The sequence below is a fragment of the Mytilus edulis genome, chromosome 6, assembly GCF_963676685.1.
Source record: "Mytilus edulis chromosome 6, xbMytEdul2.2, whole genome shotgun sequence".
Lineage (NCBI taxonomy): Eukaryota > Metazoa > Mollusca > Bivalvia > Mytilida > Mytilidae > Mytilus > Mytilus edulis.
The window spans coordinates 92,821,797-92,839,268 of NC_092349.1; the positions used below are offsets into that span (position 1 = coordinate 92,821,797).

The window sequence follows — 17,472 nt, forward strand, 5'->3', positions numbered from 1 at the left end:
GCATTGCTCATTGATAATTTTAACCTAATTTTCAACCAGTTCTGATTTGTTTCTCAATCTATGCAAGAAAGACCGATATCTTCCGTACGCCAGTTCCTTGTTGTCATTAAGTGTTTCTAGGATCGGATTCACGGCCAGCATACCAAGTAGCGTTCATTCGTGTACTCACCAGAATTGCTTTAATCGTTCTTATGCCTTTGTATCATAAGAATTTTCAGACTGTTCACTGATTGGGTTCCATAAATATATACACCAGAACTCGAGATTAAAGAAACAACAGACACGGCTTCCTCCGCCTCATTTTTAGACTTATATCTCGAATTTGACTTACACAGTCGTCTCAGTACCAGAATCTATGACAAACGAGACGATTTTAATTTTGAAATTAGAAATTTCCCCCACCTTAGTGAAATTTATACATGTACCAACTTCACTTGCATATGGGATATATATTTTCTTACTGATTCGATATTCAAGAGCTTGCAGCTTCTACTTAGACTTTGTAAAACGTCATCAGTGTCTGAGTGGAAGTTGATGAACCAGGGGTATGTCAAAGAACGTCTCGTCCTTTTTCTAAAAAAGTTCATCGGAAGGTACCAAGACCTTGATGATAAATATTCCGTATCAACTTCATAAATAATACACGATGGTCTTGATGTATAGATTCTGCGTACTGATGTTGTTTATCAACTTAACAACGTGTTTTATAATTCTTTCATTTTTCTCTGTTCTATTATCAATATTACTTTTACTGTTGAATGGTTTTATGTGATATCCGTTTGACGTGGCTCGGTACTTATACTTCTCGTTAATGTGTTTGTATTGTCTCTCATTTTTTGGTGGCGTGTTTTGTATATGCGACTTTTTGTATTTCTTTGGTTCTTACAACGTGACTCTGTACTTTACAAGATCCCGTCAGTATGATATTAATCTATTTTATGTAATTATGATATATTTTTATTAAGAATTACAAAATACGTTGAACCATAAAGGTCAAAATCATTCAATCGCGTAGTGGAATTAACTAATTGTGGAATCTTATAAATTCTATATATAACTTTTGGACTATTTACAATCTCGGTCTATTTCTGAAATTATTCCTACATAGTTTTGATTTTTTAACCCTGTATGTTAACATTGCCTATGAACGACAAATCTATGTGACGTGTAAAATTTTCTGACGTCAGACACACAAATCAATGAATGTGTTTGTAGATAGGTGTTTCTGTGTTCTGTTAAATTGTTCCTTTTAAAATTGTTATACGATGATGACTGCTATACCCATATTTTGACCATTCTATTTATTGTGTCTGTTTAGTTAACGCATCAATGTAAATATAACGGAATTTGACGAGACTGTCATCAACGTGAGAGGGTTAGCGCTATAAAACCAGGTTTAATCCACCATTTTCTACATTTGAAAATGCCTGTACCAAGTCAGGAATATGACATTTCTTGTCCATGCGTTTTTGATGCGTTTGTTATTTGATTTTGCCATGTGATTATGGACTTTCCGAATTGATTTTCCTCTATGTTCAGTATTTTGTGATTTTACGTTTCACTGATGCCTATTGTTGCAAGATTCGAAAAATCTTCTAGCAATTGTTTTACAGGCATTAATTTGTTAATAGCAGTAACGACACATGAGTCTTAGAATTGGAGAGCCTTTGTTCCGTAGTTTAAAATCATCATGCTGGGCTCTTTAAAAGCCGTCTGAAATTTCTGTATTTCAACCGGTGAAGATCCAACCAAATTTAGAACCTAGCAAGTATAGTCCTGGCTGAATTTCAATGTTTCGGGTACAATCATGTCTGAGTAATAATCGTTACCTACTAGCTAAAAAGTATCACAATTTCCCGATAATAAAATTATTATTATTAAATGTAAAGTTAAACTGAATTTTAAAAAATGACTGAATTTTAATTAATAGTCAATAAAGAAAATATTATTCACAGAAATACTCTCGCGTCCTTCACGACAAGGCTACACTAATCCTGCTCTACATGAAGGGTCTTTAGTAGATAACACGCGCGCCTGGTGAACATTACTTTAAGTCTGGTAAGTCTAAGATGAGTTTATTTAGCAGATGATATTCAGTATAGAAGTTGCATATATTGAAATAGTTGGATGTTTCGATTTTCTCAGTTTTAATGGATGTCCATTTTAAATTAACAATACTGTTCAGCATTTGTATTTTTACATGTCTATTGCTATCATACCATCCGACGTGTTTAGGATTTCCAGTTGTGCTGTTTATCCCAGGATCTTTTGTGAGACATTGCAGTTATTATCTTTTTGCATACGAAGAAAATATCAGCTCTGGTTTCTCTAGTTTTAAAAAAAAATCAGGTATTGATGATTTTTGTACAGATTTCTGGTGGAAAATATTGCCAATATTGATAGCATCTAAACTTTTATTGGCGAATTATTCCTAAAAAAACGCCTTTCCTCATTTTGGGAAGTAGTAACAGGTTTGAATAGTCTATGGTGAGTAGTTTTTATTGGTTTAAATAGTCTATGGTTAGATATAAATTCGATCTGATATTATATGAAAAATATTAACTGTTGAACTTGATCTAGGTTTTTTTTAAATAGATCCACAAAAGCATTATTAGTAAAAGGTTGTCGATATAAAACACAAAAAGTCAATTTATGAGAGGGAGGTTGATTTCAAGCCATAACGCTTCATTATCAAAATACGAATCAGATATCGGCGTTAACCAAATTACTAGTATGAATCATAATTCCTCCACATTAACTATTGCGATTTTTTCTAAGATCTCTAACCTAACCTTCATATTTTATATTTTCTTTAAAATGAATTTCAGTTAATCAAATTACATTAGCTTTGTTACTTATACTTTCATCATTTTTACACATACTTCTAACATGTATGTAAACATTTGAAAAATATCACCTCAAGGACCAATTCTAACGTCTACATCATAATTTGGGGTGATATCAGGTGCTCCGGACGGATAAGCAGATACTGCCCATCTTGTGGCACCTGTTGTGTTGTTCATGTTAATGCAGACACGATGATACGTCTTTTGTGGTAGATCACATTTGGAACAAGGGGAAGGGATTGTATTTACGACATTAGGAATATATCAACTGTTATTGTCGTCTGTGAAACAGATATTCCGTAACGTTGAACCAGATGTTGACTTTTGTTCTGATGTTGTTGTGTTAGTCTTCTTTAGATAAGCAGAAGTAGACCCAAAGGGTTTAGAATAGAACAAAAGACGGGCAAAGTTTTCTAATTTAAATATGTTACAGGTTTGTTTTTCTTTTATAAAATACTCATGAATGTTTGTTTATATTTGGTTATTATCAAATAAACTTCTGTTAATAATAGCATAAAAATGTATGTTATAATGCCTTATGTACAAAATTTCACTTCTATCAGTCGAATATTTACTCCTGTAACATATGTCTTTGAATCTTTGTTCTATTCAACATGTTCAATTACTTTCTATAAATACATAAAAAATAAATACAAGGAGAGTCGAGACATATTAGATTACATATTTTTTATTGTTGTTATTTTGGTTTTGTGATATATACATTTTTTCTAAATTATAGATAAACATATTGTCTTTTCCCCATCTGTTTGAAAAAAAAACCTACCCAACAACAATATTCACCAAAGATATATAAAGTTTAAATGACTGCGAAGAGAAAATACAAGCACTTATCAACAGTTTAAATTACAAATATCCATATACTATGAATTTATTAAGCATTTAGGGATTTTAGTACACTAATCATACTGCAAACAGTGAATTTATGCTGATTCGTCATAATAAAGGCCCAGGATTTTCTCAATTTTCATGATTTATTGATAACACTTCATATTTGAGTAAATCTTTGAGATTACCCAGATTTGGTGAAATGCTATATGTTGTCTTGTTCACTAAAAAAGGTTGCACAATGCAATTTTCCTATTTCATATTGATACAAATTTCAGTTTATATCTTTATGAGATAAAACATAGAGATCATATCTTGGACCCAGTATGTAAACAAATGATATGTCTATGAATATTATATATATCTCCCAATAAGAGGCATGGCTTGTTCAACAGCTGTTATTACAAAGTGCAACCTATATATATATATAAACGTTATCAATATAATTTTTTGGTATTTATAGTAGAGTCAGTACCATCGATAACAAACTAATTAAAAGAAATAAAAAATATTGACATTGTAGATGGAGCTGTTTTCTCAAAACGCGCCTGTTTTGAGGAGATATCAAATATTCATAAAAATGGAAGCGCTTCATTCTTTAAAAAAGTGCACACGTTCAATCATTTACAAGCCTATGAAGTTACAAAAAAGAAGTATTCAATACTTATAATTACTTTTATCTACCTATGGTCATGAAAACCCGATTTTTTTCTAGGTTTTATTTCATTTACCTGTGCACTTTATTGTTGGACCTCTTTTCACCATGAATGATACATTTCATTGCGTAATGAAGTTGATAAAGGAATAACGCGTGATTGCAGTTAGCCAATCAGAATAACGTATTATAATGAAACATACATCTAAAAAATTCAAATACGGAAAGTCCTTATTAAAAAAAACATGAAAGCTAATACACATCAAACAAATGCGTCATTGTCATATTCCTGACTTGGAACAGAAATATTCTTATGTAAAACATGGTGAATCGAAAAAGGGTTTATAGATAGCTTAACCACTCACTTGTATGACAGTTGTATAAAAATCCATTATATTACGTCACAAAAAAGTCTCATTCCGACAATATATATTTTTTTCTATTAATTGGCATTTGTGTGCTTTATTTCATTTGTAAATATCTGATTCCACCTGAATTTACTTGTTGAAGTGCTATTACTAAAGAATGAATAGTCTTGTCGTTTGACCTTTTCCTCCATTCAAGCAGTATATCTTTTATCAAACCCGGCAAATCTTTCCGGCAGAACAACATATTGTCAAAGTCAGCTAAGCTTAATCCTAGTTCTATTCCCAATTGCATTGGACAATTTCCTATATGGGTTGACAAACCCTCCAAAAGATCGTCACCTGGAAAGTCTTTGCTATTGATGCTTGCAAAATCTGTTGAAAAAGATTATAATTCTTAAATGTTATTGCAAAAAAAATCAGGCTACGTTGAATCGGTTTAGTAGAACAAGAAACTCAAATATGATATGTTATTTAAATGATAAAGGTAAACAGTAAAAAGAAAAAACAAACTTGATAAAATGGAACAAAAATAGAACGGATTTCTTATGTCAATGATGCAAATCATGTTTAACCTCATTTTAATCTATGAATACTACACGTACAAACCATACATTACTTATTCATCGGTCACATCTTAACGGATAGCTCGAACGGCTGCCTAACGGATAACTTTTTATCAATCCATTCATGTCCGTTAGACGTCCGTCCATATCCGTTGCATGTCCGTTTAGCGTACGTTTTACCCGTTGACGTCCGTTTTGTCCGGTGGAAAATTTTGAGATGTTCAAAACGTTGAACGGACGTCCAAATGATGAAATCTCCGTTGAACGTCCGGTAGGCGTCCGTTTTGTACGGTACTCTTCCGTTTCGTTTCCGTTTGGTATCCGTTATACATTCGTTGGAGGTCTGGAAGATAAATTCAGCCAACGGACTTCTACCGGACGTTAACGTGCTGTATTTAGACCCTTCTACAACGAAATTTGTTTTACATGCACACGTATAAAAGTGCGGTTTTTATCCAACGCAATCATAGGTTTGAAGGTAGTTTTCAATTTAGACTTGTTTATATTTTTTCTTTTGGGCTTGTATCATATTTTCCCTCCGGTTTATATGATCCGTTCATCCTATATTGACTCTTATAATTCAAGAGTCTATCTTAAATTGAGGGTAAATTATATGTCCTCCAAAATACCGTTTCGATCCCTAACATCACCGAAGAGACATATATTGTCGAAATCTAGATCTGGTGTCCAAAAAAAATATTGACACCTTGTGTTTATGGCATAACATCTTGGCCACAAGTTTATTGTTTTCTGTTTACATGTAGTATAAAATTGATATTAAGATCCATTTTGTTACATTTCGTGATCAATTTTTTTTGGTAATCGGCAATGGCAGTCAGCAGGGTAAAAGAATATCAGCTGTTCGACCTGTTAGTCAAATGCGTTTTGTTTAAATATACTTTTTCACTTTTTTGGTCTTTTGGAAAAGTTGTTTGTGCTGTATTTAGACCCTTTTACAACGAAATTGTTTTTACAAGCACACGTATACAAATTGCGGTTTTTATCCAACGCAATCATATGTTTGAACGTAGTTTTCAATGTAGACTTGTTTATTTTTGTTTGTTTGGGCTTGTATCATATTTTCCCTCCGGTTTATATGATCTGTTCATACTATATTGACTCTTAAAATTCAAGAGTCTATCTTAAATTGAGGGTAAATTATATGGCCTTCCAAATACTGTTTTGATCCCTAACATCATAAGTTATTATCCAAAACTTCTCCCGATTATCTCTTTGCCTATTTTGCCATGTACAATCCAATTGCCAATTGTACATGGCAAAATAGGCAAAGAGAGAATCGGGAGAAGTTTTGGATAAAGGCACTGGGTGTCCTCCATCAAGATGGAATCAATAGAAAGAAATAATTTTTTATAGTGTTTATATTATGATATTCAGGATTTTGGATTAAAATCAATCGACCAAAACTTACCTGTATTATTACTGATAAAATAGTTAGTATTATTTCACATAAAAAAATGACTGACTATTAAAAGGAAAGATTCAGTTTAACGTGGCAGCTTGTCGCAACAACAAATTAAAAAGAAGGAGCCGCCTATAGGAAAACAGTAATAGTTGTAGATTTTTAGTTTTCGTAACATTTTTTTCTCTTTAGGATTGCCATCTTGATAATGTTTATTAAATTGTACTAACCCAGCTCTTCCACTGTTTCTCGGAACACCTAATAAAATAAAAACGATTGGCAATAAAAACGACGAAACGAGATCCCAACGACAAAAACAAAATAACAACAGACCCTTTAAGTTAGACAGTCCATAGCTTCCAAAATATATCAATATAATATTACAAGCTATAAATCAACCCTAACCATAACCCTTGTTTAACTTCCTTATCCTTGTTTTTAAGTACATTATAAACAGATTTTAGAGAAACATCAAAGATCCGCGATTATCATCTCTAAGATACAATAAAGAAACTACATGGAACATGTCGCAGGCTCAATGTTAACGTGTTTGTGTATTAGCTAAATATATTCCGTTTATTATGGAGTTAGAAACTTTTTAATGTTATCTTTGGTTTTGATGCCTATATCATCAGTTTATAAGAAATGTTTTGTTCTGATCCGAATTAGTAACGTTACTTAGTGGTACTACACTGTTATTTTGACGACTGCGAAACTTTTCAAACTGCAATTTTCAGACACATAGACTTGTATTTTATGGACGATTAATATTAATGGATATTAAGTCGTAGAGTAATACAACGTGTGTATTTATCTTTTCCAAACAAAATCGTATCTTTAGTATTCGAAAAGAAGTTTTCACTAAATAAAAAATACAAATCAATGTTTTTTTAAGAACATATGTGCATATGAAAAACGCAAACTTCAAATTATAATTGCTATTACTGTCGCCGTTGGACAACAAATTCCATAAAGATTATTACCATAAAAGATGCACATTTATGCAACGAACGAAATTGAAGACCAAAGACAAACACTTACGTTTTTCAGAGTTAGAAGCGCCACATGCTGTATGAAAAACTATTTTGAACAACTGTTGAAATTTTGTTTTTAAGTTTGGTTGTTCCTGTAGAAAACATATTTCAAACATATTTCAAACAGAATATCACATCCTCATTTTTACTGAAATGTTGCGTGTACCGTGTACCGGACATTTCGAAAATATCTATCTACTATGTATTCAGTTAAACACTATACCTGACATATGTAATGCTTCTTAGGATCTACATCTCTCATAGCATCGGAAAGGTCTTTTAAAGTAGACTTCGGTGATATTTTAGAATTCTTCCATCGTGTCAGAGCAATGTACACTTTATCTGTTATACTATGACTATCATAATCGTTTTTGATCATTACCCACTCATTCGTTTCTACTCCCAAATTGCTTAATAATGTTTCTATTGATTTAACGTTAATCCGTTTTGCCAATCGAACAAGATGCTTTTCACTTGGTTCTGCTTTCAATTCCTGTTCGGTGAGACCTTAAAATAGTACACATAAGTTTTTGTTTATATATGATTAATTTGTCGGCATATGTCTGCACATTGGACTCATGGTGTAGTTGATATATACTAATTGAACATTTTGGTACAATGAAAATGCACAAACATAGACATAATATTGCAATCAGTTTTTTTGAGGTCTTGACAGTAACTGTTAGTTTATATATCATTGTCTTTTTTGTTTTACTGTGCGTATTTCTATGTGTTTCTTTAATTTACAATGGCTAGGGGTATAGGGGTGTGTGTGTGTGTTGAGATCTCACAAAACATGTTTAACCCTACCGCATTTTTGCGCCTGCCCAAGTCTTTGGCTTTTGTTAGTCTTGTATGTTTGTTTATTTTATTCTAAACGTGTCTCAAACGCTCTTGTAGCGTATGTATTACATGCGTGTAGCGTACAGGCATACGCTAGTCACACGCTTGAGTTGGATAAAAAATTTATGCTGCAGTACCTCATTTAAATTTAATGAGCATTGCATATGTGATTATGCCGGCGTCACACATTGGCGTATGGACCCGCGTGCACCAGACGTACATAGAAAATTTACAAAGTCGGTATACGTTAGTTGAACACCAGAGGAACTCTAAGCAATAGTTGAACGCGCGTTGTATCAATTTGAAGTACGTCGAAAGCAAAAAAAAGGTATACGCTTGGTGAACGCTATAACTCTAGGAATTTACAGCATAAAATTTGTTTTCATCAAGCTCAAGCGTTTGTCTAGCGTATACCTGTACGCTACACGCACGTAATACATGTATACGCTACAAGCGCGTTGAAAACACTACAAATAAGTTTGAGACACTAGGGCAAGTTGTATAAAGTAAAATCACAAAAATACTGAACTTAAAGGAAAATCAATTCGGAAAGTCCATAATCACATGGCAAAATCAAATAACAAAACGCATCAAAAACGAATGGACAAGAACTGTCTTTTCCTGACTTGGTACAGGCATTTTCAAATGAAGAAAATGGTGGATTAAACCTGTATACGCTTCAAGATCGTTCGACTGTAACTAAAACGTATGCATGTGTGTTTGTAAAACAAGACACAATAAAACGTCCCAGACACGCCGAAAGCACGGATTATCGTCCTAGATACAACCGGGACACGTGTCAAATACGTTCAAGAGACTTTTGCCTTCGTAGCATGCATTCCATCTACGTTAGACAAACGCCATGCATACGCAGACATACGTTACTTGAACGTCTGAAAACCGGTTAGGTACGCTTCTCGTACGCCCAATCCTCGCTTTACGCTCGTTGTGCACACGATACAGATATGATTGACAAGATTGATCCAAAATTACTAGCTTATTAGCAGCGTACATGATTTTTTTACCACGCCCGGCATACGTCGGAGCTATACGCTGATGTGTGACGCCGGTATAAGTTACAACCTTATTCCGATATTAAGTTCAACTAAAAAGTTTAACTAAAAAGGGTGTTGTTTCGTAAGTTCCAATAGCTGACACCATGTTTAAATCGTGAAAGTTTGTTTAAGTACACTTGTTTCGTCTTTTGTTTTCTCCTGTATGCTCAACACCATGCAATATTATTTTAGAATCAACCACTGACTGTATATTTAAATGATTTACTGGCATGTCATTGAGTGTAAAAAAGGATGCATACATATAAATAGAATGCATACTTGGCTAAATAATTGTTTTAATTAATAAATATACCTTCACATTGCTCCCCACACTCTTTTTGTTTCTGGAATGGTAGATAAATTGCAATTAATGGTATGAGTAGTAAAATTAGTTTGTGTTAATTATGTATTTCCTAAATAAATAACCTATTACATTACCAAAACGAATAGCTATCAAAATGTGTTAATCATTTGTTCAAAAGAAAGTCGAAAAAAATGAAAAAATATATCCTCATTATGAAATCTTCCTTAATTGTCTTACCTCTTTTATTTACAGCATGCAAGTGTAAAAGTTTAAACTTCTACTGCAATTTCCTGGGAAAGGATGAGACATATGCAACATAACTTGCAATGTTACTCGCAAATGTTTTTTTCTAGACCTTCAACACAAATGACACAGGTTCAGCCTCAGGTAGAGTTCTTATAATAATTTAATCTTAGTGCATATGCTGACATTAAAATAACATAATAACATGTCTTACCTTTTCTCATAAGGTACGGAGTGCATCGCAATATCATTATTTACTTCAGCGTTCTTTTTGGTATGTTAATATTTTTTAAAGTAAAGTAGAGATCCCTGAGTTTTTATTTTTATTTTTTAGTCGATTTCGGATAATTTAATTCGTGTTTGTGATATATTATTATTATTTGTTTTAACCGGATTTTTGTGACAAAAACGTTGGTTATTGATTTTAGGATGTACGGCGGTCGGGAAGTCGGGCAGTCGGGGGGTCGGGGGGGTCGGCAACAAAATTCTTAAATTTTACTTTCCGACATATTGATGATGTTCTATCATCGAATAACCCATATTTCAGCCAATACTTACATCTCATATATATTTCAGTCAACTTGAAATTAAGGATACTACTGATACTAGAAGGACAGCTTCATACCTTCAACTTTTTCTCAATATTGACGCAGATGGACGACTTCACACGAAAATCTATGATAAACGGGACGATTTCAACTTCCCAATTATCAATTTCCTATTTCGCAGCAGTAACATACCCTCTGTCTCTTCGTATGGTGTTTACATATCACAATTGATACGTTATTCTTGTGTTTGTTCACACTATACGGACTTCATATACAGGAGTGTGCTCCTTACGCAGAAACTGCTCTAACAAAGTTATTAGGAGGACAGATTAAAATTAACACTCCGTACGATGTGTCTTTGACCAAACTAGCTAAGGATATTTTCACCACATGGTAGATTGTGGTTTGTCATTACGTCGTCTAATCTTTTAATTACCAAACGTGACTAATTACCGATTGTGACTGTTTTGCTGAGAGTGAATTCGCCTTACTATAAGACGCGTTACGGTACTTATCTTTCCCAAATTCGTGTATTTAGTTTAAGGAGGCTCGCGGGTATAAGATTTTCAGAAAAAAAATAAAGTTTTATTTTTCATTAAAATTTTTATTTATTACCTTTAGTAATTGTTACTTTATCATATGGTACAACAATCATTCCAAAAAATCAATTCTTGTTGGCCCCATGTGACTTTTAAAATGAAGATATCAATGAAAAAGCTCCAAATTATCTCCCTTTGGTGCAAAAACGCTATTTTTTGGCACTAAAATTGAAATGTCTTTTTTAACTCATCGGTGACCTATGTTTTTTATTGTTATTTTCGAAAAAGCTGTACATAAACTATAAAATTGTAAAATTTAAGCGATTTCTGTAATTTAGTTCATTTTTTATTTCGATATTACCGCTATTTCTCCTATTAGTTCAACAGAAAAAAAGGACATTATCTAAAATGTATGCTTCTTTCGAAGGCAGATTGTGAGCGTAAATGAACGGTGACCCCACTTTTTTATTTCACTTTTCTATTAAGTTTAAGATGAAGTTCATTTATAGAAAAATATAGAGAAATCCTATATTAAATAAAAAAATTGATTTAGATCCGCGAGCCCCCTTAAATGTTAAATGTTACATTTGTAATTCTCCTCGGATTTTGTCAAATGTGTTGACGTCTTTTCTGTTATATTCATGTGTTATGGTAAAGAAAATTCATCACCGCCTTCATTTGTCAGATTTCATTTTGTTCAACGTAATTTTTTGTCATTTTTTACAATTTCAAATCTGACGTCACTTGGCGTTGAAGTTTTAACTTATTCGTATGTGTCTATTTTTTGTCATGCATTTTGTCGGGTTATGTTTTGTATTTCGGTTGTTTCCTGTTATAAGTTAATACTTCAGTTTTATCATATATCTTTTGTATAGTCATTTTATAAAACTTGCTGTTTGCAAGGGCATGAATTGTTCTAGATAATAGGGATGTTCTGGTACCTAACAGAAAACCATGGACGTTTTTGGCACAACTTTTTTGAACTTTTGGTCCTCAATGCTGTTCAGCTTTGTCCTTGTTTCGGCTTTCAAACTTTTGTATCTGGGCGTCACTAGTAAGTCTTGTGTGGACACAATGCACTTCTGGCGTATTAAAATTTAAAACTTGTTGCCTTTTGTTAGCTATTATTCGTGTGTTTCTTTGTCAATTGTGTTCTCCTGTTTATTTATATTGTAAATTGTGTTCTCCTGTTTATTTATATTGTAGTACTGTAATGTTGTGTTGTCATTTTAATGTTATATTTCACATGGCCATAAACGATGGTGGGGGGGATGGGGGGGGGGGGGGGGTTGGCATGCCACAAAATCAGGTTCAATTCACCATTTTTCTCCTTTAAAATTGTCCTGTACCAAGTCAGGGATATGCACATCGTTATATTATAGTTCGTTTCTGTGTGTGTTACATTTTAACGTTTTATTTCCGTTGTGTCGTTTGTTTTCTCTTATTTTTGAATGTAAATGCACATTACTATAAGACGTGGCACGGTACTTATCTATCCCAAATTCATGTATTTGGTTTTGATGTTATCTTTGTTAATCTCATAGGATTTTTTCTAATGCTTAGTCCTTTTCTGTGTTTTACTTTTTAATGTTGTGTCGTTGTTCTCCTCTTGTATTTAATGCGTTTCCCTCAGTTTTAATTTGTTACCCGGATTTTGCTTGTTGTCCATGGATTTATGAGTTTTGAACAGCGGTATACAACTGTTGCCTTTATTTGTCCGTGCGTTTACTCATGAACTATTCAACCAAAACTTTTAAAATTTTAATATGTTGTTGCTGATGACAAAAAAGGGGTCAAGATTAATAATGGCGATTTTGACTTTTACCGTTTAGGAGTTATGGTTCTCGAAAGATTGAAAAATGGTGTTTTCAGTCGTGTCCGTGCATTTATTTACTCATGGACTCTTCCACCAAAGCTTTTCAAATTTTAATATGTTGTTACTGATGACAAAATGGAGGTCAAGTTCAATAATGTTGATTCTGACTTGGTTCAGGAGTTATGGTTCTTGAAAGATCGAAAAATGGCGTTTTCATTCATGTTGCTGCATTAACTCATGTACCATTCAACTTAGCTTTTCAAATTTTAATATGTTGGCACTGATGGCAAAATAGAGGTCAAATTTGATATAAACGATTTTCACTTTCACCGGTCGTCAGTTATGGTTTTTGTTATATTGCCAGGACACAAATAAATTTTAATAAATCTGGTTTGGTCGTTGTGACAGCCTCTTGTTGTTTTTAGTTTCGTAAAAATTGGGTGAGCAACCCAACAAGAAATACTTAGGCATACTATCTTGTTCTATATCGTTAATCAGCACCGAGCACATGTACCATGCAGTGAACAGACCAAGAACGATACAATATGCTGTATTTTAAACACTCCGTCACATTCGCATGTGAAACAAGTGGAAAATAAACACCAAATACAATCACATACAATCAAAGAAAGTAAAACAACTTTGAAATGGAATATATTGATAATTACTACACTTTATACTATTTTCGTTAACTTTGGAACGAATAAAGATATACTTTTTAGTAACTTTTAATCTCATTCCGAATAGTATTTGACACGTTGTTTAACATCATAAATATCATAATATTGTAGGTAAATCGAATTGTGCAAACAATGTAAGTTAAACAAAAGGAAAACGTAAAAATTAAACAATAAATTCTGACCATAAGCTTTTATTCAATATTGCGTTACCGACGCGATCCTATCCTTTACCAATATATTCTATCGATCGGGTGTCGAAAACTTATAATGATCTCCCGTGTTTATTGCGTATCCTCTCTGAACGGCATTCCTAATTTTAAAACTGTGCTAAGCAATTACAAATTAAGCATTTATTTTTATACTTTCCTATTTGAAAATTGTCAATTATTTCTAAATTACCTGCAGAGACAAAATATAGCAATTTATACTGCACTCGTTCTATTTGAAGAGTCAAAATGTGTTGACCGTATATTATTATGTCATATACAGTCACTGACATGATATCACTTTTCCTCAACAATATTTAGATCGAAATTTCCGAAATTATAATTAATTATTCATACGACCTATTCAACCTGTTCTTGTTTTCCATGTATACAACGACTCAAACTTATTTCTTTTGCAAATTTTATTAAAAAACATTTCACTTGTTAATATTTTTGGTCTGCAAACTATAAATCATTATGTTCTATGCTTATTGTTCATATTTTGTTCATATTCTAGTTAATTTTTAAACAAATTCGTTCACCATCGATTGCGAATTTCAACAGGTAATGTCAATTTCATCGTGTTGTATATTTCCCGCCTGCATGATATGAGGCCTTTATATAAAGGGGAAGTTCCCCAATATTAAATCAAATGATAACATTAACACATTAAACAACAATTGGAAATGTTTTTTTAGATTGCAGTATAAAGACAATAATAGTGCATTGACTTTACATTTCAACGATATCAGGATTCGGCAGAGCCTCGCATTTCCCCGTTTCTAAGCCTCATCCTTATATCGTTGATATGTCAAGTCAATGCACTATTATTGTCTTTGTAGACCAGTCGACACAGTAACTGTTTGATCGGAATTAGGATCGGATCTTGAACAGCGATACATTTTTGTGTGTCCCACTAATGCCGAGAACATGTTCCCTACTCTTTCTAGACAATAGATTCTTTCTAACATTAAAAGCGACGAAGGAGAAACGATATTTTGTTAAGTAATAATTTCTAGATAGCGTGAATATCATGAGAAAGTAATAGCTTCGAACCAAGGTGCGAAGCTGTAAGGCAAAAGACGTCAGAATGAAATTGATAAATGGAACTAGGGAGACACTTTATAGTACAGTATCACAAGATATGTACTTTAAAACTTGCGGTCTATCACCAATTATTTTATTTAAAAAAGTCATTTAAAAGGTTTTTAATTATCTTAAAGCGGCATGCTAATTACACGTATATTTACCTTGTTGAAGGTCCAGTACACTAAGTACTTCGATTGATGTTCAATCTTCTTTGAATTTGGACATGTCCAACTTTGAATTTTCCCGACTGCATTTGAGGATTTATAGCAAGCTTCACTGACGCATGGATAGCCGACTTCAATAGTATATTTTTCTGATACTTTGTTTTGGTTGATATTCGTCCCACAGCTTTTATAATGGAACAGTATGGCCATCTCAAAATTCTTTGTAAGACACTCTTGAATACTGGCTGCAATATCGGGTGATATTGAAATTATTGATTCCTTATTTGTTAGGTACACCATTACTCGGTTGTCCTCTATAAATACTCGCAGCTCGTTACATTCACTCACATTCACAATTGCAGCCTTGTGATAAAGACAAAGTTTTTTCTGATCGTCATATTGTAATGGCCAAGCGTTAATTGTTGCTCCAATAATTTTATATGCGAGTGCAGTGGGAATAGATTGGCGAGTCAATGAATATCTTAAACTGATCGTTCTTCCTTCCAGGCTTTTGAGTGAGAGGAAATTTGATGGTCTGATACCCTTGATCATGCATGGTACAAGGTACTCATCAGTTAAAAATGAATCTGTTTTAACCGTCTTTGGGACTATCAGAATGTCTAAATGTATGAGGAGTTGTACCACAAATTCTTTGATTGCATCATTTGCCATATATTGACGTAAACTATCTTGTTGCCAAAGCGATAACAGGTCTCTTTTGCTTATTTCACCTGTCTCGCTCAGTTGTTGTAGTATTGATTTATTTTTTTTGTCTTTTGGAAAGAACTTCTCGTCAGTGACGAATGACCTCAGTATGTTAACCAGTGCAGGAGGATGAATGATGATAAAATTGTCTAATCCAGTAAAGCTGTAATACATCAGCTTTCCAAGGGAATGCTGGACCAAAAGGAAGTCGTTCAACTGGCTTTCATTTAAGGATAGGTCGTTATTCAGCTTGTTTACGTTTTGCAAGACCTCCTTTGTAATGATATTTATATTCTGCATTCTCATGTTGGATAGTTGAAGTTCTAACGGAACCCATTGCATAGGTCGTCGCTGTCCCCAAGACGGTTGCTCCATTGCAAACTGTACTACTTGATCTGTAAGCCGTTGTATTTCTGGATCGTTTTTATCTACCCCATTTATGAAATATACCGTATCCAGGTGTAAATGGGCGTTTTTCGGGTGGTCGGGGAACATATCTTTAATATCCCTGATGAAACATTCCTTCATCATTTCAGTCTTCTGCAAAAAGATAAACTGAAATTAAGAACGTGTTTAGCGCTGTCTCAGTTCCTTTTCGCTTTGTTTCGATGGTATACTAGATTAAGGCAACAGTGTATGACCAATTTCCAAATATCATAAAATCACGAAAAAGACAAATCAAGGTAACAAGCAAACACTGATACAAATTGCATGAACCCCAAAACAGGAAAAAGGAGCGAGACCAGATGCACTGCTACGAAAGAAATCTTACTCTATGCATACATCACCTGAAATTCAAATCAACAATCAGAAACCATGTCACGACGGGGGCGAGCATTTTTTTTTATTGTTTAGTATCAGATTATTTAATGATGATTAATTGATTGACTGTTGGTTGGTTAACGTCCAGTGGCAAATACTTCATGCATATTCACGACGAGATCAAATTAAAATTTAATCTAATAGGTAGGTTCTGTAGTAGAGGCGTCCAGTATTTTTAAAAGTCGAAGAAATATAGACTGCTACAGGAGATTAGGGTATATGGAATAGGGACATAAATTTAACAGGTCACCTACGAACCCATTATAGAGTTTCTGCAAGGGTTCTGAACGTGCAAAGAGCATGGCAATCTCCTTACACAAGGCGACTGATTTAATGTTCCTATTCTGTACGGACGTTGCTGCACATTTGTACATTTCTCACGGCCAAACGGACGCCCAACTTTGGCGAGGGTTTTACTGTCGGTCTCATAAAAGACATTTGGTGATCATACCTCCATTCTCCAGTCACCTTATGGGATGATTTTTGGGACGTATACTTATTGCTGTTTTTATTTTAAAACTCATATCATTTATATAGAACGCTTGCATATGCTGAATAAAAAAGCAAAGTGCAACTGGTATTTAAACGGAAAGATAAATATGGAAACAAACCGATATGTGTTTGGTGATGGCAACAATAACGACACCCATTGAACTGCAGTAGAGTGTATTTCGACAATTGAAGTCTCTTCGTTGATGAAAGTTTAAAAAAATTGAGAACTCTTAA

At 33.5% G+C, this 17,472-nt stretch overlaps 1 protein-coding gene across 1 annotated transcript in view; it reads right to left on the reverse strand.

Moving 5' to 3' along the window:
- Positions 1-4,623: 4,623 nt before the first annotated feature.
- LOC139528918 (uncharacterized) overlaps positions 4,624-17,472 on the reverse strand; it is a 166,098-nt gene continuing 153,249 nt past the window's right edge. Inside the window, exons 18-22 of the mRNA XM_071325155.1 lie at positions 15,217-16,464; positions 9,944-9,974; positions 7,956-8,239; positions 6,929-6,956; positions 4,624-5,087 (exon numbers count right to left, since the gene is read on the reverse strand). Coding sequence (XP_071181256.1) covers positions 4,810-5,087; positions 6,929-6,956; positions 7,956-8,239; positions 9,944-9,974; positions 15,217-16,464 — 1,869 coding nt within the window. The 3' untranslated portion in view covers positions 4,624-4,809. The remainder of the gene's footprint in view (positions 5,088-6,928; positions 6,957-7,955; positions 8,240-9,943; positions 9,975-15,216; positions 16,465-17,472) is intronic.